General features: G+C 47.3%; 1 protein-coding gene across 2 annotated transcripts in view; it reads left to right on the forward strand.

Moving 5' to 3' along the window:
- The window catches only part of SEMA4B (semaphorin 4B), a 46,562-nt gene that overhangs the window by 16,542 nt on the left and 6,937 nt on the right, over window positions 1-23,083 (forward strand). For both annotated transcript variants that reach the window (XM_078380846.1, XM_078380845.1), the window contains 11 exons: window positions 9,248-9,408; window positions 10,572-10,634; window positions 10,766-10,864; window positions 12,009-12,120; window positions 12,457-12,573; window positions 14,635-14,792; window positions 17,121-17,299; window positions 18,236-18,386; window positions 18,626-18,836; window positions 21,293-21,408; window positions 21,928-22,082. In XM_078380846.1, coding sequence (XP_078236972.1) covers window positions 9,248-9,408; window positions 10,572-10,634; window positions 10,766-10,864; window positions 12,009-12,120; window positions 12,457-12,573; window positions 14,635-14,792; window positions 17,121-17,299; window positions 18,236-18,386; window positions 18,626-18,836; window positions 21,293-21,408; window positions 21,928-22,082 — 1,522 coding nt within the window. The remainder of the gene's footprint in view (window positions 1-9,247; window positions 9,409-10,571; window positions 10,635-10,765; window positions 10,865-12,008; window positions 12,121-12,456; window positions 12,574-14,634; window positions 14,793-17,120; window positions 17,300-18,235; window positions 18,387-18,625; window positions 18,837-21,292; window positions 21,409-21,927; window positions 22,083-23,083) is intronic.

Below are 23,083 nucleotides of genomic sequence, written 5' to 3' on the forward strand. Positions count from 1 at the left end.
TGTGGCATTTTTCCTGCCTCCTGCAGGGTAGCTGTTCTTGGGTGTTCTGTCAATCCGCAACCTGAAACCCCCTGGACGCACTGCTCTTGGGTGGTTGGTAGCTGGCTGTGTATCAAGAAAGCCTATGAGATAAAAGGACTCTCTTTGGCATAACAGAGGTTCCTGGGGTGCCTGTCGTGCCTCCCGAGGTGTCTCATTGATTGCCAAGCCAATGATGGCAAGCTTGAGCAGGAGTTAACTTGGCCAAGAAGTTGTTCCCTTGTTTGCTATTGGTTCTAAGAGGATGTGATGGAGTCCTGTTACGCTTCAATATGTCCCCTTATGGTGGGTGAAGGCACCCTTTGAAGGCTTGAAACAGACCATGAGGCTGACCATAGTAACAAGTGGTGCTAAAGGACGGGGCTGCTCTGAAAACAAAAGTCTGTGTTTTCTTCCCTTAATATTTTAGTTCCTTTTCTGAACTACAGTCACACAAAATGAGAAGCAACCCACTCGATCATGGCAAAGGTTCTTCTCGTCCTGTTCCCATAGAGGCTAACCAGATGATTCTGGGAAGTCCACCAGCAAGAAATGAGGGCAGCCATCCTTTCCTATAGTTTTTTCTATTCATTTGGTCCTCCACTGATCTTAGAGACTGATTATAATTATCATGATTATTAACCATTAATAGTATTTATGTATGAAATGCATAATTAAACTATATAGTTCACCACCACAGATTATGGCCACCAACTTGGGTAACCCTAGAAGTGGACTTGACCAATTCATGGAGGATGATGACTATGTATTTCCAGTCTACACATACTGGTTGCTAAGGAGCGCGGTTAGGAGGGTGTTCTTGTACCCATGGTTTGACTGTGGACTTTCCATTTGAATATCTAGCTGGCCCTGGTGCTGGACAGGATTCTGGAGTAGTGTGTGGCCTGACCCAATAGCAGGGCTCTTCTGATTCTCCATGAATATGTCTGAAACAGATAGACCTCTTCTCCCTACTATCTAGCAAGTCCATATTATGGGAATTCTGGCCACACCATTAATGAGGAAACTTAAAAAACATCAGTGATGCAGTGTGTGTGTGTGTGTCTTAGAAAGGTTTGAATTAGAAAAATGTCTGGAAAATGTGCACTCTGCTATTTTAATAACTAACATGGTGAGTTTCTTACCTGTATTTGGAAATTTAATCTAAATGTTAATAGAACATGCATAGACGTATGGATATGCATAACAAGAGTCTTTCCAGTTGCCAAAAGATCATTAAATGATATGTTTGGTGAAGATAGAGGGCAATCCATAAGTGCATTTGTAAAGTTTGTGAATCTCCTGTCATGACAGCACCTTATAGAGGCAGTTTTCTAGAAGATCCATTATATTTCATCTTTGTGGGTAGTGTCTGCACTGAGAGAGATCAGAGGTATTCTCACTTTAATGGCGTACAGTGTTGCTCTCTCCAAATCAGCACCTAAAAAGAAACTCTCTCTAGGGTGGTCTTGTTAGATAACTGGGATGATGCTTGAAGCTTTTTAAGGGGGAAAGTGCACTTTGTATGGTTTCAGTGTTGCCTTCAAATAAATATATTTGGTCATTGTTCTTACTAGGGTACCTCTAAATATTTCAAAGACGCTCTAGTTCAGTAACATACACTTACCGTACAACATTTTTTTGTTTAATTAGAAGAATTCTCAATTGAATTCAAGATGACACTCAAGTAATTATTTACAGGGTTGCAGCCTTATATTTTCTGAAGAAATGTAGTGAAATTTGTTGCCATATTAATTTTCATGTATCTGAGGAGTTGTGCGCATAGATATAGTTACTTCCTAGGAATGGTGATCTGGAAAAAACTGAATTAATTACCGTTTTGATTTTATACGTAGTTTGCATTGTATTCATTCCACCACAACCTCCATTTAACTTGTATTATACATTATATTATTAATTTATTACAAAATATTTAGTATAAGATAATGCATCTGTGAAAACGGGCTTTTTCCAAGGGAAAAAAGATATAGCCTGTGGCCGTCCTTCTTGGCATTTGGTTCCCTTGATGTTTTAGATGTCAGCTGCCAGAATCCCTGACCAGGCTGCCTGGACCTTCCGGAGAGTTGACATCAAAAGCATCTGGAAAGAAAGGGGCCTGTGGTATTGGCTTTAATATAAGTAAGCCTAATAAGTAAGCCTAATGGGCGATCCTTTGTTGTGTATAAACTACCAGAGTAGGCCTCTCATTCAACCTTTCCAAAGTGCCAACTGGAAGGAAGACAAGGTCTTTAGAAAGCAGAGCAGAGAACTCTTAAGTAAAGCTCCGTGTGATTCCACAACTTATTCATGTCCAGTTAAAATGGTGTCCCAAGAATTAAAAGAGGCTTGGTTGCCCAAAATTGCAGTGCTGTGCTCAGCAAAACTGAGGCAGCTCCATAGTGCAAGGAAGTCTCTTGTAAGGAAAAGCGCACGGTCGTCCTCCGGTGAATCATATCCAGACTTCCTTGAGAGAAATGTCTGCTAAACTGGAGGGAGGGCTTGGGCCCTGGCCTCTTTCCCTCGGGAGGTCCTCTTGTTTATCAGCCCGGTGGTCTTACTTTCTCATGCAAATACCTGTGCTGGCCCGAGGATCTGCTTCCTCAAGGCCTCCGTGGAGGCAAGGCAGAGACACTTCCTGGACCGTGACTTGTACAGTACTGTACATTCTGTCTTCCACGTGAGGCATGCCATTAATCCTCACTGCTGGCCTGGCTTGCCCATAGGCCGTCACGATGCCAGAGAGAAGCAGGGGGTGAACACGGCAGCTTGCCTGAATGGGCAGATCAACGGGCTGGGCTTAAACTTCACTGGACTCAAGCAGAGTCTGTGGGAATACCAGCACCAAGAATAAACCAGGCCCTTTCTTTCTGTGCTAAGAAGAACCTCCAGAGGTTCAATCATAGAATCATAGAAAAGGAAAGTTGGAAGGGGCCTACAAGGCCATCAAGGCCAACCCCTGCTCAACGCAGGAATACCATCAAAGCATATCTGCCAGGCGGTTGTCTATGTTTCTCTTGAATGCCTGCAGTGTTGGAGCCCACACTACCTCTTGAGGTCACAGGGTCCACTGCTGTACTGCTCTAACAGTTAGGAAGTTTTTCCTGATATTTAACCGAAATCTGGCTTCCTTTAACTTGAGCCCATTGTTGTGTGTCTTGCATTCTGGGATGATCGAGATCAGATCTTGCCCCTCCTCTGTATGACAGACTTCCAAATATTTGAAAAGTGTTATCATGTCTCCCCTCAGCCTTCTTTTCTCAAGGCTAAACATGCCCAATTCTTTCAGCCTTTCCTCATAAGGCTTGGTTTTCAGGCCCCTGATCATCCTTGTCGCCCTCCTCTGAACTTGTTCTAATTTGTCAGCCTCCTTCTTGAAGTGTGGTGTCCAGAACTGGACCCAATTCTCAAGGTGAGGCCTAACCAGTGCTGAATATATTGGGCTAACACCTCGTGGGATTTGGAAACTATACTTCTATTAATGCAGCCTAAAATAGCATTTGCCTTTTTTTTTTAAGCCACCTCACACTGTTGGCTCATATTTAGCTTTTCATCTCCGTTGATTTCAAGGTCCTTCTGTCTCATAGTTTTGCTGAGCCAGGTACTGTATCCCACATTTTGCAGCTCAGTGGCTGCTCTGTCACCAGGGTGACTTGTGGCTCTGACCTTTGGCTCCTCATGAAGTACAGTGGGGTCTCGACTTACGAACTTAATCCGTATTGGAAGGCAGTTCTCAGGTCGAAAAGTTCTTACGTCGAATCTGCATTTCCCATAGGAATGCATTGAAAACCATTTAATCCGTATCTGCTCTTTTCGGCCATAGAAACTAATGGGAAGCTGCTATTCCGCCTTCTGCCACTAGAGGGGGATATTTTTTCTTTTTTCCTTTTAACCTAAGATGACTTAGCTTTTAAAAAAAGGAAAAAAATAGTTCGTAACTCGAATCTAAGTTCGTAAGTCGAGTCCATATATTCCTATGAGAGCGGTTCGTAAGTCGAAACATTCGTATGTCGAGCCATTCGTAAGTCGAGACCCCACTTGTATGTTTTGCCTCCAAGCTAGTCCCACCTTGATTGTCTGGGGGACTGCCATGAGAAGATGAAGTGAAAAGAACTTACCTGCTTTTGAGGAGCATGGGAACTGAGAAGAAACGGGAGTGCTCCCTGTCATGGAGGAGTATCTGAGACTTATTTATTTATTGAACTTCTACCCTGCCCATCTAGTGGCAAGGCACTGCTTTGGGTGGCTTACAACAGAAGTAAACAAAAAGCTAAAACAATAAACATAAATTGAAACAACAAGTAGAAAAAAAACCTTTCCAGAACCCCACAACATTATATCTGTAAAAACACTAAACTCTCAGGATGGTAGGAATAGCAACAGCAGTTAAACAATAAACAGTAAACACAGGGACATCACAAAATTAAAATAATTAGACAAATTAAAAAGGGGTAAGGGTTTCAAAGACCTGGGTGAAATGTGATGTTTTAATTGCTTTTTAAAGGCAAGGGGGGTAGGGGCTGATACACTTCCACTGGAAGAGAGTTCCACAGTGTGGTGGCCACCACTGAGAAGGCCTGCCTCCTAATTTTGTCGATTTCCGGGTCTCCCCTGGGATGGCCACCCTTAGCGTCGAGGAGCGGGAGATGCAGGTGGGATGGAATGTCGGTCTGAGAGAGAGGGGCTATGCCAGGTAGCAAGGTCCCAAAGAATTCAGGGCTTTGTATACCTTGAACTTAGCCCAGAAACTTACTGAGAGCCAGTGTAAATGAGCCAGGAAAGAAGAAATGCGGTCATATTTTGATGTTCCTGAAACCAGCCCAGCTGCTGTACTTTCTGAACCAAAAGGGTAGCCCCTTTTGGAGAGCATTGCAATAGTTAATCTGCAAGACTACCAACATGTGAACCAGTATTATTAGGGACTTCTTGTCGAGATAGGGTCAAAGGTGTGCAATCTGTCTAAGTTGGAAAAAGGCAGATTTGGCCACAGCCGAAGTCGGATTCTCCATCAAGAGGGTCCAGGAGCAAACCCAAGTTACAAAACAGAGCTGAGGAGAGAGTCTTGCAAGCTGCCTTGTCCACATATACCCCCCCCCCCCCCGGCTCAATGCAGGAAATCTAGGCTAGAGCAGTTCCTGAGGGTTGAGTGTCTTGTCTCTGTTTGAAGGTTTCCTACAAAAGGGGCAGCCCAGCATCCTCTGGCTAACTGCTTCTACTATCAGGATGGTCGTCTCATTATGACATTTCTACCAATAATCAACCAGATTCTGCCATCCTGCAATGTAAGCCCGTTAGATCTGTAAAACTCTAGAGAGCAATTCAATTATGTTTTCTGGATCAACTAGTACAGCTTCCTTTGGCAGGTAACCTCTGAATGCCATCTGCTCATAACTTCTATATAGCTTTGATTACATTTTCAGTGGGTGACTTGCCTGGAAGAGAGACAGTAACTCCATGGGAAGACGAGGAGCCCATTTGACCTACTTCCCTTTCCTCCTTAGGACAAGAATTTTGCCTGCAACATGTTCTGACTCAGTCTGATGTCATGAAATTAGCTTATCTTTCTCTCTTGGAATACCTTTTTCACTCCTCACACATATTTTATTTATTTATTTATTTTATTTAATTTATATCCCGCCTATCTAGTCACGATGGACTACTCTAGGCGGCCATAGACCCAGCCGAAAGACCAAGTCTCTTCAGCATCCTAAAATCAAGGGCATTTGCCAGAATACTCTGCTGGGAAGATTTCCATGAAAGTCAGCAGCGCATTCTGGTAACATTTTGTGTCTCTTGACCTTTTCCCAGAACCGGTATTCCCGGAACGTCACTCTTGGCTGTGTGACAACAGTTCTCTTCACAGAAAGACAAGGAGTGATCGTTCTATTGTTATAGTGCCATTTGTGATATTGGCACAATATTCAAGCTTTTTCGATTGGTTGGGAGCAACAGCACACTCTGGGCAGGACTTAATGGCATTCTTGGGGATCCACATGGCATAAGAGTTTTACATGGTGGCGCCATCGCTCTGAGGAAAGCTGCAGGTGGCTGTAGTGCAAGGAAGTCACAGAGGCCATGCCCAGGACCTGACAATGCTGGATGAACCATGGATCATCTAGTTAGTCAGGAAAGGTCAACAGGACAGTCCCAACCAAGAGCAGCTCGGCTCTAGAAGAAACCACTAATGGAGAATCCAGGCTCTTTTCTTGACTGTGCTAGATGGAGGTGCAGAGAGATAACCGTCACCTGTGCCTACACTGGGTCACAATAATGTGATTCTCAGAGGTGGGGTCGAAGTGGGAAGAACTCCCCAGGTTCCTTTGGAGTAGGAGGCGAACCAGGTTGCTGGCACCGTTTCTTCTCTGGAACCAGAGAGCCTGTTGCCTTTCTTGTTTGCACCCGCCACCCAAAAACCAGAGAGTGTTTCAGTCCCGGCGTGCCGCAGCCTCTGTGGAGCAGCAACAACGGGCTGGAACCAGTCCAGTTACTGAGAGCAGGCAGAGGCTTGCTTGAACAAACAGAACAAACGAGGCGGGAGAGCTGGAATCACGTTAACAGGGAAGGTCACTTGAGGTCATTTGGGCTGGGCTTCCCAAACAAGTGTTGAGACCGTTCCCAAGCTCTGGAGACCAGCTCCTGGCCAGTGCCCACCCAGGCAGAGGGGCTCAGCTAGGCTTTCGGGGGCAAGGCTGAACGTGGGAGGGGCTGAGCTGGGCGCTGCGCTCGGTAGGCGTTCTCAGGGCTTGTGGCGTGCGCTGTCTGTGACAAGCCAGAGTGCAAAAAATAAGACTGAATTATATTTAACCTCCTTCCCCACTTCCCATAGTTCTTGAAGTGGCTTGAGTACTGATTGTGGAACCGAACTTGTATCCGTTAGCTTTAAAGCTCCTGGGAATGCAGGTCTTCCCTACAGGCATCCGAACTGGAGGCTGACTGTCCAGAAGGAGAAGACAGAGTGAGCTGTGGGCCAGCCTGAACAGAGAGAGGGTGGGCGCCTGCTCTCCTGCTTAGATAAGGGCTCGGTGACTCAGAGCGCATCATGCCTCCCAACCCTGGTTTCATGACATCCCATCCTGCAGGCGCCTGAGTCACCGGACTGTTGATACCTGAGCAGCTCTCCAAGGTGTCTCTCATTTCCTGTTAGGTAGAGCCAAATGGGATTTAGTAACCTGAGTAGTCACCCTGAGTTTTTCCTCCAGAGCCGGGCCCTCCTGTCAGTTGTTGTACAACTGGGGGGGGGGAATGCATCGGAGCGTGGCATCCATGCTGGGCAGCCTCCTTTCGGAGAGTTATCTTACTAGAAAGTGTCCTGAAAGCACTGGGCACCTGCCCCCGTTCATGATCCAGGCATTTTGCCCCTCCAGAATACACCCCCCCTGTGGGGTGGAGTGGGCTGGGGGAGGCAGCACAGCACCATCTTGGCATGTTGGCGTTGTTGTTCTGGGTTTTTCGGGCTCTTTGGCCGTGTTCTGAAGGTTGTTCTTCCTAACGTTTTGCCAGTCTCTGTGGCCGGCCTCTTCAGAGGACAGCAACCTGTTGGCGTTGTATTGAGGGAGCCATTTCTGTGTTCTTATTATTTTATTGGCAAATGTGCCCAGCTGCACCCAGATTAAAAATCCATCGTCGCTCTAGTGCGTTCTTTCTTCTCTGCCACCTCAGCTCTCCCCTCTTCACTCTACCCTCACCCCCCCCCCATTAGTCTCTTTTTCTCCATCTTAACCCTGAGGTTCATTCAGCTTTTGCCAAGGCTAAGAGATCCATCAGCTTCTCCTAGGGCTTCATTGCCCCTCTCCCTCCACCCCTGCGTTTTTTTCTTAGCACTAATTTTTTTTAATTCCCACACCCCAGTACTCACCCCAGTTCTTGTGGGACTCGAGCCCCAGAGGGTTTTGTTTTTGTTTTTGTTTTTTGCCGGCAAGGCCAGTGGAGGTATAATCTATCCATTTATTTTAGTTTGGAAGCCAGTAAGTGTTGTGCAAAAATTTGATTTTCTAGTTCTTACCATTTTAGTTAGAAGACCACAACTGCCAGCATCTTTCTGGTAACATCTTTGAGTTAAAGCTGCTTCAGTAGGACAGCCAAGATGGCCAACTGAGATATAACCCATTCAGTAATATAAGTTTGGGACTAGCTGTACCTATACAAAATTCTGTATTTACTGCTCTTACTGTTTCAGGTATACTTCAGAATAAACGCAGAAAAATTGGGTTTTCTTTGCAAGTGTCACAAGCTTAAACTAATTACATCTAAATATTTCTAATGTACACCAGTCTTAAAACAAAAAATCAGAGTTGGGTGACACCTTTATTAGATCACTAAATGATAATCAAAAAGCATTTTTTAAGTCCTTCTTATCAGTCTAGACATTTCAAAAAAATTGGCTGGTGGTGAAAGTGAAGCCCAGACATAGTTCAACCCAGATGTTATAGCTGTGGTCTCTGAAGTGAGACTGAAGTCCAAAGTTGGAGCCTGCATGCTGGAAGAGGCAGCTTGAAATGCAGTGATATTAGCTGACCCCTTGGGCAATGCAGGACCCCTTGCCTGTCTCCTCCTCTAAAGGACTGATAGGCACACCATGAATTATGCAGTGCCTTTCTCCAAAACACCTGGTTCTTGTGTTGACTGGGAGCAGTAGCAGAAGCACCAGGAAACCTTGGGCTTTGAGCCTAAACTTCAGACTTCTTGGCTATAACAACCGGCTGGGATTATTTTTGCCCTTTTATTGTTTCTCTTCCTCATGCCCTCATCCTCCACCCAGTTTAGCAGTCCAATAAAAATATTACCCAGATCTGATATTTGCCGGTACTCATGAAGCAAAGGCTTTTTTTTTTGCTTTTCTTAGAAGCGGTAAAACAGACACTATAAAACAACTCATTAAATCTTTGTAAAATACATAGAAATAAATCTGTTGGTCTTCAAGTTGCTGCCCGCCTTTCTTGTTGTTATACATACTGAAAGAGCTGTGTTTTCTGCATGCACCAAAAGAGGGAATGGTTGATAACCCTGCTCTGTGGAGTTGCCCTAAGCGGGTCCTTGGGCACAGGTGGCTCTGGGCAGAAGGCGCAGACCACCAGGGCTGCGGGCATGGCTTTCCTGTCTGCTGATGTGGCCATCGGAGTGCAGACAGAGATTTAGCAGACAGGGATGGTTGGGGAGTGGGCAAGGGTTTATATGATCTCAAGTGAAAATACTCACAGGTTGCTTCCTTTTCCCCCCCTGTTGGCATCCCCAGGCTCTCCACGCAGGCCCCTGAACTACTTCGACATGCCTGGAATCACCAACTACACAACCATGTTGTTGAGCCCAGATGGCAGCCTCTTGTATGTGGGAGCCCGTGAAATGCTACTCGCCCTCAACACCACCGTCTTTTCCCCTGGGCCACAGCACCAGCACGTAAGTGTAGGACAGCTGTGCCCTTCTACCACTTAATAGCAATACAGTGTTGCCTCGCTAGACAGTTACCCCGCATGACAGTTTTTTCGCTACACATTGGCTTTTTGCAATCGCTATTGCGATTCACAAAACAGTGATTCTTATAGGGGAATTTCGCTGGACAATGTTTGGTCCCTGCTTCGCAAACCGATTTTCGCTAGATGACGATTTTGACAGCTCCCTCCACACTCGCAAAAGAGGTGTTTTCGGGACCTAAGCTTCGCAAGACAGCGATTAAAACAGCTGATTGGTGGTTCGCAAAGCGGCTTTCCTATGGCTGATTTTCGCTAGACAACGACGATTCTTCCCCATTGGAACACATTAAACAGGTTTCAATGCATTCCAATGGGAAAATGCTTTTCGCTAAACAGCAATTTCAGTGGAACGGATTATCATCGTCAAGCGAGGCACCACTGTAAAAGTCTTCAGCAAAGGCTTGTTTTGCCTGGCAGGTGTTTTTGGTCTGGCAAAACATGGAACCAGATTGGGCAGCCATCCCAGGCTGAAAGCAGTCAACAAGCCACACCCCGAGGCTCCCAGTCTGGGCAAGAGCAGCAGCCAGGTGGATGGTGGGAGAGTCCCTAGCTCTGCTCTTTCCTTGCCCAACAGGAGCAGTGAGCCTGGTCCAGAATCTGGGAGCTCCTCTAGGAAGAGTGTTCAGCCTTTGGCCAGAGAGCCCAGCCTGACCATGGCTCTCAGCACCTGTTGCACTTTCAGAAGAGAAATGCAGGGCTCAAGGGATAAGGCTCTGATGCTCTTCCATCACAAGATGTTTGCCCTTCTCGGCGTCCAATGTGGATTGCCTGGGTCGGTCCTGAGCACCACTGGGCTGGCACCTGTGCAAGAAACGGGTGACCTTGCAGGCTGGTCAGGCGGTCAGTCCTTTGGTGGCAGGCTCTCTTGTAGCTGAGAAGGGCGGAGGGAGGAGCCTCCCGCAAGGAACGATGGGAGTGAAGACTGGCCTCCTGGTGGAAGGAGATCCTGGGCGGACATGGGAGTGGGGTCAGGGGAATGCCTCCAAGGTTGGCTGGCCAGCCAGCCTGGGAGATGTCAAGCAAGATGCAGGGCTCGGACCGGAGGCCACGATGCTGTGCCTGCATCAGGTCTTTCTTCCTTTCTTGTAGCTGCCGTGGGAGGCCGAGGAGGAGAAGAAGCGACAGTGTGTCTTCAAGGGCAAGGACCCCCAGGTGAGTACCAGCCCCTTCCCCACCCCCTGAATGGAGGAGACCCCCTTGGGTTTACCGGAGGGAGCCCCGTCAGGGGTGGGGGGTTCTCCCGCCCATTGGATTAACCCGCCCGTGCTCTTGGTTGCTTCCAGAGAGACTGCTTCAACTACATCAAGATCCTGCTCCAGCTGAACAGCACCCACTTGTACACCTGCGGCACCAGCGCCTTCAGCCCCACCTGCGCCTACATTGTGAGGACGAGGGGGGGCCTTCTGGGTCAACAGTCGCCCCTCTGCCCACCCCTGCACACACTCCCTGTCAGGCGTCGTGTGCCTTGTAGTCTTATAGGGGGTGAACTCAGAGGGGCCAAAGGTCATTTTTTCGGATTTGCCAGCAGCTGCCTGGCTTTTAGATTTGTACTCCCAAGAGGGAGGGGCTAAAGGGTGCTGAACAAGAGGCCATTTGGCACACAGTTGGTGGTTATAATGTTTAAACATCGTAAATGTTGTAACAGGGATCCTTTCTGAACCGAAAAACTGGCTTATCTTTTTAAACACAGAATTTTCTGTTGTTGCTGTTGTTGTTATGTGACATCAAGTCACATCTAACCTACCGCAATTCTAGTAGGGTTTTCAAGGCAGGTGAGGTATCTAAGATGTCACTTCCCAGTGAGTTTCTCTGGCCAAGTGGGGTTTCAAACCCAGGTCCTGTTTCTTCCCTCACTCTGTTTGCTAGTCCATCACTCTGCCCACTTGAGGCCATACTGGTTTTCCAGGTCTGCTGAGGGGCACCAAAAGGCCCTCCCTGGGTCCTTTGGGGACGAAGGTCCCTCCACAGGATCCCTGGGCTGTTTGGCCAAGGGCTGAGCAAGCTCCTGACACGCCATCAGCCCCACTTCCCGGGGAAACATCAGGCAGAGCCGAGCCCAGTCCTGCCGCCCAAGCCGTGCTGTGCTGTCGTGTAAGGGCACTTGACCCACCAGAGTCGGGTAAGGGCGGAATGTGTGGTTGAATGCAGTGGGGCTGTGCAGACATCTCTCTCAGGGCTCATGCAGGGTGGCTGCTGAGAAATGTTGGCGATGGGGGAGGAAGTAATGCAGAAACAAGGGTGCCCCCGGTCTGTGGTCCTTTGGCTCAGTATGATTTGGCCATCGCGTTATTTTCTGGGCTGGCACAGAGGGAAGGAGGCAGGCGAGCGGGTGGGCAGGCGGGCAGATTCTCGGTCTTGCAGCAGAGGCAGAGGGCTTCTCCATTCGTTCCCTTGGGAGTGAGAGAGGGGGCTTCTAGCTGGAAGAGTGTTGTTTCTTGGCCCGTGGAAGGCCCAGTTCTTTCCTTCATGAAAGCCAAGCTCCCCTCCTGGCACCCTTCTCACCTCCTTCCCTCAACTCACCTGCAGAACCTTCCAGACTTCAGTCTGAAGCGAGACGCATCTGGGAAGCCGGTGCTGGAAGACGGGAAGGGACGTTGCCCCTTTGATCCCGAATACAGGTCGACCGCCATCATGGTTGGTAAGCAGCTCCTGGACAGAGCCAGCAAGGAAGGTTGAGCCCTCCTCCTCCTCCTGTGGGACAAGGCGGAAGAGGGGCTGAGTGGCGGCCGGGTGGAAAGGGGAAAGGAAGCGGCCACCGGCCACGTCTCTGCCGCCCAGGCTTTGGGAGGGACCCGCCCCTCCTAAAGCCCTCCCACCGCTCGCTTTCCCCTACCTGGAAGGCAAGGTCACTGGAGGGATGGGGTGGGGTGGGGTGGAGGACTTCTCTTGCCCTCTTTTTCCTTGGGTGGACACCACAGGGTGGATCAGGACGGCCCTGCCAGCTCGTGGCCCTGACAGTCCTGTTTTTTCACAGATGGTGAGCTGTACACGGGGACCGTAAGCAACTTCCAAGGAAATGAGCCAACCATCCTCCGAAGTCACGGCAGCCGCCCCGTGATTAAAACAGAAAACTCTCTCAACTGGCTGCAAGGTGCACGCCTGCAGGGAGAGGGAGGGAGGGGTGGTGGTGGTGCTGGGAGGCATTTTTTTTGGAGAAAATGGAGGGGGTGGAGCAAAGTTTGTCTGGGACCTCGGGCTGGCCCTTTGCTCTGGGGAGGCCCGTCTGGAGCGGGAGGTGCAGCTCTCCTGCCCAAAGAATCTGCTCCTGGCTGTGAAATCAAGAGGTTTCACCCGGCGAGGATGAAGTTTGGGAGGGAAGAGGTGCCTGCCGGAGGAGATGGCCTCAGGTTTGTGGAACTTTGTTCTGAACGGCATTTATTTTTTTATTATTATTATTATTATTATTTTTTTTAATTAAAAATATATAAAATACCTACTACTACAGAAAAAAAAGACTATATAAAATACAAAACAATACAATAACATACCATTACCCTTATGCACCCATCACCCTCAGGACTAGCATTACACTTCATTCCATCGATTTTCACTCCAAAATTTCATTGTTTCTTCCCTCGGTGTAAACCCCCTCCCTCTCTGAAATACATGATCTAAAAATACATTCCATATTTTCTTAAAATCGTTATTTTTCATTTGGCCTCTACTTATTTTCATATCACATGTCAGTTTATCGTTAATTGCCATATCCCATAATTCTCTATACCATTCCTCCAAGTTAACTTGATTTTCATTTCTCCAATTCCTTGCAATAATTATCCTTGCTGCAGTAATCATCATTACTATTAAATCCTTATTTTCTTTCACCAGTTGATCTTCCTTAATCAGATTCAGTAAAGCTATTAACGGAGACATTGGAATATTTGATCCAATTATTTCAGATATTTCTTTAAATATTAATTCTCATTCTTTCTTTCTTTTTTCACATAACCACCACATATGTAAATACGTCCCCTTCTCTTTTTTACAACTCCAACATAACATTGACACACTTTTATCCATTATATTCATTTTGACCGGCGTTAAATACCATCTCCATATTACTTTATAACAGTTTTCTTTAATCCTTACTGACATGTTCTTCATAATTCTCTGATCCCATATTTTATCCCATTCCTCTCCTATTTCTTCTTTATCCAAATCGTTTTGCCATTGCATTTTTAACTCTAAACTAGTCTGTTCTGCTTGAGTTAATAACTTATATATTTGGTTTACTGTTCCTTTTCTTTCTGTCATTTCCTCTGATTTCAGTCTTTTTTCTATAATCTCTTCAAATTTTGTCATTTCTCTACCTTTCCCTTCTTTAATATGCCATTCTTCCGTCCACCTTTTTAATTGAACAGCATTTGTGAGACCCATTGAAGCAGGCATTGAAAATGGATTTTTCAGCTTGCTCTTTGATGTTTTCACTTTATTTAGGGTGTCAGGTCATTCTACGGATTTTGAATTTTTGGATCTCTGATGGTTAGGTCAAGTGGCTGCAATGTCTTGATGTTCTCCTTGGCAGCTGTGGATGCATAATTGTATTGAAATTGTTTATTTAAGTTAATTTTAGCTATGATACTTTTACCTATATATTGTTTGGTTTTTCTGTTTTTGTCAGATTTTTTTCCCTTCCAAAAGTCAGCACATGCCTCTGTTAAACACCTGCAGTACGGTGGCCGTGTCCACAAAGCGCAGCTGAGTTGTAGTGGTTAAAATGATTTTCCCTGAGGCGGAAAGGTCCCCTGTCTGCATTTCTTCTCCCCTTTGTCCACCATAAACTTTAAATCTCTCATTGCTTAGCTAATTAAAAAAATACTCATTTCATTACAAAGATCTCCCTTTTGTAGGCTTACGAAAAATAATTGGCTTATAGATACAGTAGCTCCGTGGTTTAAGGCTCTGGCTGCAGAGTCAGAGGTCGGTGGTTCGATTCCCCAGTGGTGCCTCGATGATCCACAGGGTCCCTTCCAGCTCTGCCGTTCAAAGGTGGTGGTGGTTATTCCTCAAGTAGAAAGGTTTAAAATTTCCCGTTTTCAAGCCGCAGCAGTGTGAGGGCAAGTCATGAGGATGTGGCAACCTGACAGATAGAGGCTGGAAAGGAAGGAAGGCGGATTTGTCTTTACGGGCTTGTCTCTTCCGTTCCGTGCAGATCCGTTCTTTGTGGGTTCAGCCTACCTACGCGAGAGTCTCCCATCAAGCGACACCCCAAGAGACGATGACAAAATCTACTTCTTCTTCAGCGAGAGTGGCAAGGAATTTGACTTCTTTGAAGACACCATTGTGTCACGTATTGCACGTGTTTGCAAGGTGAGTGGTACATCTTTGAGTAAAAGTTTATGAACAAGCCATTTCAAATGTGCGAAAGGTAATGGTCACTTTTTACCCAAATACCACCTTATCTGGATCGGTAGTGCCCCCTGGTGGCCAGCTGTTGATGAGGCATGTGTTTACCTTATGTTTTTCATCAAAGGCAATCTGGAGTACTTCAGGAGCAAAGAGCTATCTAAGCAAACAACCAGACCCTTGGATGACAATGAAAATAAAGGCTTTATCCTGAAGAAGGATAAGGAGGTCCCAGAGAACATGCATGCAGTGTTCACTGCTAGAGATACAGGTCCCATGCCTGAGTCTGAGTGAGGTTTACAGAGGAGGAAGAGAAGAACCAAAACACATAAGGAGGACAGGAGAGGAAACTCTTGGCAGGCCTAGGAGCTTCTTTCGTCCCCCAGCAGACACTGTGGGTCACCCCAGACCCAGAAAAGCAAAATAGGTCTTTTTTTTAAGAGTCAAATCCAGATCCCCAAATCCAGGGGAGAGAGCCTCCCTCTCTAACCTATTTTATAGAAGAAGCACAGCTATCTCTATGTTTTCATAAAGGAAGGAGCACCGTTCTATCTTCAAATCCCCCCAGGAATGGTGACATGTCATCGGATACCTGCCTACCTCATTCTGTCTGAAATGCAGATCTCACGGCCACAACATACTAGAAGCCGCCCAGAGTGGTCGTATAGACCAGATGGGCAGGATATAAACCAATCAATCAATCAAACAAACAAACAAGCCCTGCCTGTCCTTTTCTCCCCAACCCACTAAGAGTGGGGACCAAGCCACGGAACGTGGGCAGAAGGGAGGGAGGGGTTGGGCTCAGCTGAAGAGCCACCTCTGCCCTCTTGCCTGAGCAAGATGAAGAATTCAATAGTTGTCCTAATTCTGTCAAATTTTAGCTGCCCGCCTAGGAATTACCAGGCTGGTGGGGGAAAAGAGATAATAAGTGTATATACACAGTGTATATCCTTCTGTGTCAAAGGAGGGAGGAAACCCGGGCACAGGGGTGGAGCAGAAGAATATTTTAGTAATTTATTGTTTTAGCTTCTTATAATGCTGCTTCAGGCCACCTTGGATCCTTTTGAAGAGAAAAGTAGAATATAAGTATTTTTTATTATTACTAATAAATGGAAAATTACAAATAACAAAATTAAAACTAAAATACAAACTCAGTGGTGACTACACGCAATACACATGGAAATTCTCCCACCCGTGCCACCTTCACCGTTGGGACTAGGTGACCAATAATATCAGTTTGTTCCCCCTTTCACCCCATTCCGCCCCAAAAGTACATTCATTCTTCTGCTGGCCTATAGCCTTTCCACTTCAAAACGACATGCTCCACGTATAAATTCCATACATTTTTGAAATAATTAGACGTTACCATTCCTCTTCTAATTTTCATTTCACTTGTTAACTTATCATTAATTGCTAAACACCACATTTCTTGATGCCAGTCATCAAGACTGATTTGTTTGTTGCTTTTCCACTTCAATGCAAATATTAATCTTGCTACTGTAACCATTATAACAACTAATTCTTTCTGATCTTTTTTCAAATGGTCATTCTTAATTATGTTCAGGAGGGCAATGATTGGTGATATCTGAATATCAAATCCAATAAGTTTTCTAATTTTTTAAAAAACCAGTGCCCATTCTTTCTTTCTTATTTCACACATCCACCACATATGGATAGAGGTCCCTTTTTTTTTCATTTTTTGCATCTCCAGCATTGGGATGGTATATTTTTACTTATTATGCTCAATAAGTATTTTAAATAAAATAAAGAGATCTGAAGGGCTGGCTGGAAAAGTAAGAGGTTGAAGTGGCTTGCACTGGCTGGCTCATCCCAAATGGCTCAGTGGGGCTGGACCCTCTCTCATCTCGAGGTGCTCCCGTTAGGACTCTGAAGGAGCAATAAAGAAAGTTAGGATAGTGCTCGGCTGGAAATGGTGGTTCCCCACTGTCAAAAGGAGCAAGGGTTTCTGCTCTTCAGTCCCCAGTCTGTGGCTGCAGATTTTGGTAATACAGGAAGGCACGTCTGCCACTGCCCACATGACACCAGCGTTCTCTTGAATTATTCCAACACATGTGCAGGATTCAGGATTCCTCTCTGGCGCTGTTCAACTCCAAAAGAAAATAACTTTTCCTTTTGAACTAGAAAGTGGGAAAGGTGGTCCTGAGATACCTGTGCAATCTCAGTCTGTAGTCTCTGCATGCACTCCATTTTCTGTCTTTCTCTGACATTTGAGGTGTTATAGCAAAATATATGACATTTCCATCATTTTCTCCCCTCTCCTCCTCCTGGTAGGGTGACGTGGGGGGAGAGCGCGTGCTTCAGCGGCGGTGGACAACCTTCCTGAAGGCCCAGCTGCTCTGCTCACGCCCTGAGGATGGCTTCCCTTTCAACGTGCTGCAGGACATGTTTGTGTTGACTCCCGGCGAGCCCTGGTCGGAAACAGTCTTCTATGGGGTCTTCACATCTCAGTGGTGAGCACAGAAGGGGTGATGGGGGGAGGTGGTATGTCAGGGAGCCCTTCAAGTAGGTGATGAGCTTACCACTGTGCTCAAGCACCAACCCACGTCCTTCATGGCCTCCTCTGATTCCAGCATGAGAGACAATTGAGTGTCAGTCAACAAAGTGATGGCACTTCCATCTAAATTGCCCACCCAGCAGTTTCACAGAGGTATTAAACAGTAATAGAAGATGGGTACCTTGAGGCGCTCCAGAACAAGCTGCTGGAAGGTTGACATCCCCTGGTGCTCTCCTCAGGAGCCTGCCCTATCGATGGGAGTGGAACTACAGTGGTGCCTCGCTTGACAAGGATAACTTATTCCGTTCAAATCGCTGTTAAGCGAAATCCTCGTCAAGTGAAACGAAAAAACCCATTGAAATGCATTGAAAACCGGTTCAATGCGTTCCAGTGGGTGAAATACCTCAGCATCATTGAAGATCCTCCATAGGGCGGCCATTTTCAGTGCCTGTAAAGCGAGGAATCCATCCTAAAACACAGCGGGGAGCCATTTTAAACAGCGGGCGGCCATTTTGAAGATCAGCTGTAAAGATCGTCGTTAAGCGAAACATCGGTTCCCTGCTTCCTTGACTGTGGCCACATTGAAAGCACCTGGGACGATTGTTCTTGGGGTCACCAGCACCACCTTTGGGGCCCCTTTATCCAACTCAGTCGGGGACACCCCTGGGCAGTGGAGGATGGAGGGCAGTTACACCAGGAGCAGCCTCGGTCAGCCTCTTCTCTTGGACAAGCACAGGCCCTCGGAGCTCATCAGGGGTGGAGGTGAAGGGCGGGCAGGGAAGATGGCACCTCTCTAGATCACGAGCGGCTTTCTTTCCCCCTCCCCACCTGTGGCCTACCTGGGTGCTTCTCTTCTGTCCCTCCACCTTGACGGCTTGCTTTTCTCTCCCAGGGACAGGAGGGGCCCCAGGGGGGCTGCCGTGTGCGCCTTCTCGATGTCTGATGTGAGAGAAGCCTTCAACGGCCTCTACAAAGAAGTCAACAGGGAGACCCAGCAGTGGTATACGGACACCCGCCCTGTGCCGGAGCCCCGCCCGGGAGCAGTACGTAGCTTGCCTGCCCACCCCAGGTCTTGTTGCTTTGAGACTGCCGGCCAGCCTTTTCCCTTTTTTATTTTTCCACCCCGTGGTTTCCCAGGGGGAAAAGGGACCAAGGGTGGTTCAAATCTCTGCGGCAGAGTTGGGAGAGCCAGCAGGAAGCCGAAGGCTCTGTTGGGCCTGAGAGGCAGCCCTCGGGACACCGGTTGAACTGCTCTTCCCTTCTGCGCTTCCCTCCTCCCCAGTGTATCAACAGCCACACGCGCCAGATGAAGATCACCTCCTCCCTCCAGATGCCTGACCGGGTGCTGAACTACCTCAAGGACCACTTCCTGATGAATAGCCCCGTGCGGAGCCGTCCACTCCTCTGGCAAGGCCACTCCCGCTACCAGCAGCTCAGCGTGCAGCGTGTCCCGGGCCTCCATCGCCCCTATGACGTCTTGTTCTTGGGCACAGGTGGGGATGGGGAGCCTGGAGGCTGGGAAAAGCCATGCTGGGGATTGATCTAGAACAAGGGACGGACTGCCCGGGGCCCTTGTCTAGCCAGGCGAGTTGGTGACTGGACACGGCAGGACATGGCAGGACCCTGGTTCCTGCCCTGGAAGGCCCCTGCGGCCGGAGGTGGCCTTCTCCCAGGCGGTGCCGCAGGCTTGGGTCTTCACTGGAGAATTTGCTCCCCGTGTTGACAGACACGGAGACAGAGGCGGTGAAGATGAGCTGATTTTTCAGGTTGTCTTTAGAGATACCCCCGTGCCCCCTCTCCCTTTGGCTAGTGTTTTTGTGGCTGTAAAATAGTACATAGAGAGATAATTTCAAGTAGTATTCAACATTCCCCTAACCTTCTTCTGTTTTCAATCCAACTTTTTACATGCTTGTTCTAGTTTAACAATTTGACAATGAGCTATCCTTGGATCCATCTGGGAACAATTTTTAAAACAGCATTATTTTATAAGTCCTGAATGCCCGGCTAAGCCTGCAGTGAATAGAAGAGACATGGCACAGGGCTCCCATCTTTTGAAATTTACAGAGGCAGCACCATCTGCCTTGGTACATTTTACCTTTGTAAATCTGTCCTCTGTAATTTTTAAGGTAAACAGTTGAAGCAAGCCAGAGGAAAAACTGTTTCTGAATTTAGGAATTGTCAACAATTTTAAGTAAGGCACATACATACAGTTCTTAAGGGGCTTGGAGTGCAGGGCTGGGGGGGGGGTTAGCTCTAAACTGGTCATCTTTCTTTTTGAATAAAGAGATCTGTCTAAATCGACACCCAAGAACAACAAAGAGGAAACTTAAAAGCCAGTGGCAAAAACATGTGGTGGCACAAATTTAACTATTTATGTGTGATGATACAATCTTTATTTAGCCATCTTTTCCCTATGAAGTGGCTGAGTGTTAATAAATACACGATAAATAATGGTCTTGGAACAGGCTGGAGCACAGATCTGAAGTCAATAAAGAATAACATGGTTCCAAGCTCTCTCTCTCTCTCTCTCTCTCTCTCTCTCTCTCTCTCTCTCTCTCTCTCTCTCTCTCTCTCTCTCTCTCTCTGTGTGTGTGTGTGTGTGTGTGTGTGTGTGTGTGTGTGTATCTATATATATCTATATCTATCTATATCTATCTATATCTATATATATCTATATATCTATATCTATATCTATCTATCTATCTATATATATATATATATAAAATGGCTACCTTCCAAAGGAAACTGGAGGCCTGGGAGCTACTTTGCGACATGTGTTGAATCTGAGGTGTCATTTTTGCCTTCTAAATGTGCAATTCTGCTGAAACAAACTTGCCACCTTCAGTCCTAAAAACAACAACAGCAACAACAACAACAAGGTGTGGGCGATCCTTCCCACATGTTACTCTGCTTCCACCTTTGCCAGGTTAACCTCTTAGCTTCTCAGTTGAAAGAAATGCAAAGCCAAATTCCAAGATGTTTAGGAAAATGTATTTGCTCTAGTCTGTGACTGGCAAGACCCTGGCTTTTATCTTGAGAAACATCAGTCTTGGATATTGCATAACTTGAAAAATTAAGACTGCATCACCAGCATATGGAATAATTAACATTTTGATTTAGGGGATAAGAGTCAATCAAACTGAGGAAAAAAGGAAAGAAAGCCAAGTATAAGTTTAAAAGAGTGGCCGCTAAAACACAGTTTTGCCTTATTCCAGGAATACACTGAATTTTTCTGACACATAATCTAAGTTTTTGCAATATACTTACGTTGTTGTTCTTTGATCAGACTTATAAAACGGAACAGTAAACACTTTCTGATAGTAGACTGAACTAGAGTGCTCCAAGGTGCAATTTGCACTGGTTAAAAGTGGAGCATGTCAATGCATATTACACGTGAATACTTTTTTTGGGGGGGGAGGGGAAATGTCATGCAGCACTGTGGCTTCCCCCGATCTTAAGAATTAAATCCTCAATTTCTGATATGCTAAATAGTGACAGAGACAAAAAAGAGAGCTGATTCTCTCAGATGTCTTGTCAGGTAGATGTGAACACAATGCTCGAATGTAGGAGGAGGGTTGCTTTTAAAAGGTCCGGAAATCACCCAGAAGGGATGCATTTCTGCAAAGGACCAGCATCGAGAATGTTCATCTTAAAGTCAGCTTGACCAGGAAGGGTCGCTTGTGCTGCTGCCCTTTTCTCAGGAGAGCAGATGGGAAACCAGTCCAGTGACAGGAGGAAAACAGGCATGGGGATATAACTAAGAAGGGCCTTGGGCATTCATGATTGAGGGCTTCAGACCAGCAACACCGACAGGTATTGGTGACCATCCTGGATGTGTATGGTACCATATCGTTTGGGATCTGGTGGTGGGTAGATCTATGGTGGTGGTGGTGGTGGTCAAAGAGGAGCCTCAAGGCTTAATTGTTGGATGCCCTTTTATGTTTTGCAGATGACGGGCGGCTGCACAAGGCTGTGATTGCAGGAGGGCACATTCATATCATTGAGGAGATCCAGCTCTTCCCTGCTGGGCAGCCAGTCCTTGAGCTGCTGTTGGATCCTGCACAGGCAAGGCAGAGGAGCATCAGGGGACCCTCTTCCCACCCAGTACCCTCATTGGGGGGGAGGGGGGATAACTCACCCATCCCAGATGTTGAGCTCTTTTCCTCAAACCAAGCCAAGGAGCCCATTGTATAGCTGTTTCCCCACAAGCAGAGGTCAGCCTCTGAGACCTCAGAGCAAGCCTTCCTCAGTTACGTAAGCAAAGAAAGGGGACGCCTGGGGGGCATCCTGGAGGCCTTTTGCTTCCAGCCTCTGGTTAAGGCACCAGTTGCTTGCCTAGAAACGTCCCGGGGGGGGGGAAGGTTGCATCCTCCCAAGAGATGCCCGTTTGTACCTCAAGGCAGGGCAGATTCTTCTCCTGACCCCGACCAAATGTGGGGCTCTGCCCTGTGCTTGGAGCGCCAGCCACTGTGTAAAAGTGAAGCGGGCCATTGGAACCCCTGGAGACAGTTCCACTAGGAAGGAAGCGGACGCCGGTGTACATAGAAGGCTTCCTGGAGAATCAGCCTCTCCTCTCTCCCACAGGGTTGGCTTTACGCTGCCTCCTATACAGCATTGGCCCAGGTGCCTGTTGCCAACTGCAGCCTGTATCGAACGTGTGGGGAGTGTGTCCTTTCCCGGGACCCTTACTGCGCCTGGAGCGGACAAGCTTGTCAGCCGTCTGCCTTACCGCACACAACGTAAGTCCTTCCGCTGGAGGTCATTTTTCCTTGTGCTGCCTTCCAAACCCTGACCCTGTTTCCTCTTTGCCTCCGCTGAGTTCCCCCTTTCATGGAGTCATAGATTCATAGAGTGGGAAGGGGCCTATAAAGCCATCAAGGCCAACCCTCTGCTTTGTGCAGGAATCCCAATCAAAATATATCAGGCGCATGGTTGGCTAGCTTTCTCTTGAATGTGAGCGCACACCACCTCCTAACGCTGATATTCAACCAAAATCTGGCTTTCTGTAAGCTGGGCCAGGTGACCACGGAAACGGTCTTTGGACAAACACTGGCTCTACGGCTTGGAAATGGGGATGAGCACCGTGCCCGAGAGTCGGACACGACTGGATTAATGTCAAGGGGAAACTTTACCTTTACCTTCCAATCTGGGATGATCCGCAACAGATCTTGCCCCTCCTCTATATGGCAGCCTTTCAAATATTTGAAAAGTGCTATTATATCTCCCCTTAGTCTTCCTTCCTCCAGGGTAAAAATGCCAATTTCTTTCAGTCTTCTCTCATAGGGCTTGGTTTCCAGCCCTCCTGATCATCCTCGTGGCCCTCCTCTGAACTTGTTCCAGTTTGTTGATATCCTTCTTAGTGTGGTGTCCAGAACTGGACACAGTACTGTAGATAAGGCCTAATCAATGCTGAACAGAGAGGAAATAGTACTTCGCAGGATCTGGAGACATAGCTTGCCAGCACCCGGGGCAAGTATTGTACCCCTTAGTCCATGGACCTGAGCCCCTCTTCCTCCCTCCGTTTCCAACAGGAGTGCCCCTGAGGCACCCCCCTCCTCCTCCATCATCATCATCCCTTCTTTTCCCATCTTCCCCCGACTTCCCCTCGCCTACCTGTCACTGGGCTCACCCAGGGTGTGGGGCCCACCCCACCCCCCGCTGTGCCTTCAATTCCCACTGTGACGCAGCTGCTGCCACCTCCTCCTCCTCCTGCTGCGCCCACATGGGCCTCTCTGCTCCC

Source organism: Pogona vitticeps, chromosome 12, assembly GCF_051106095.1.
Source record: "Pogona vitticeps strain Pit_001003342236 chromosome 12, PviZW2.1, whole genome shotgun sequence".
Classification (NCBI taxonomy): Eukaryota; Metazoa; Chordata; class Lepidosauria; order Squamata; family Agamidae; genus Pogona; species Pogona vitticeps.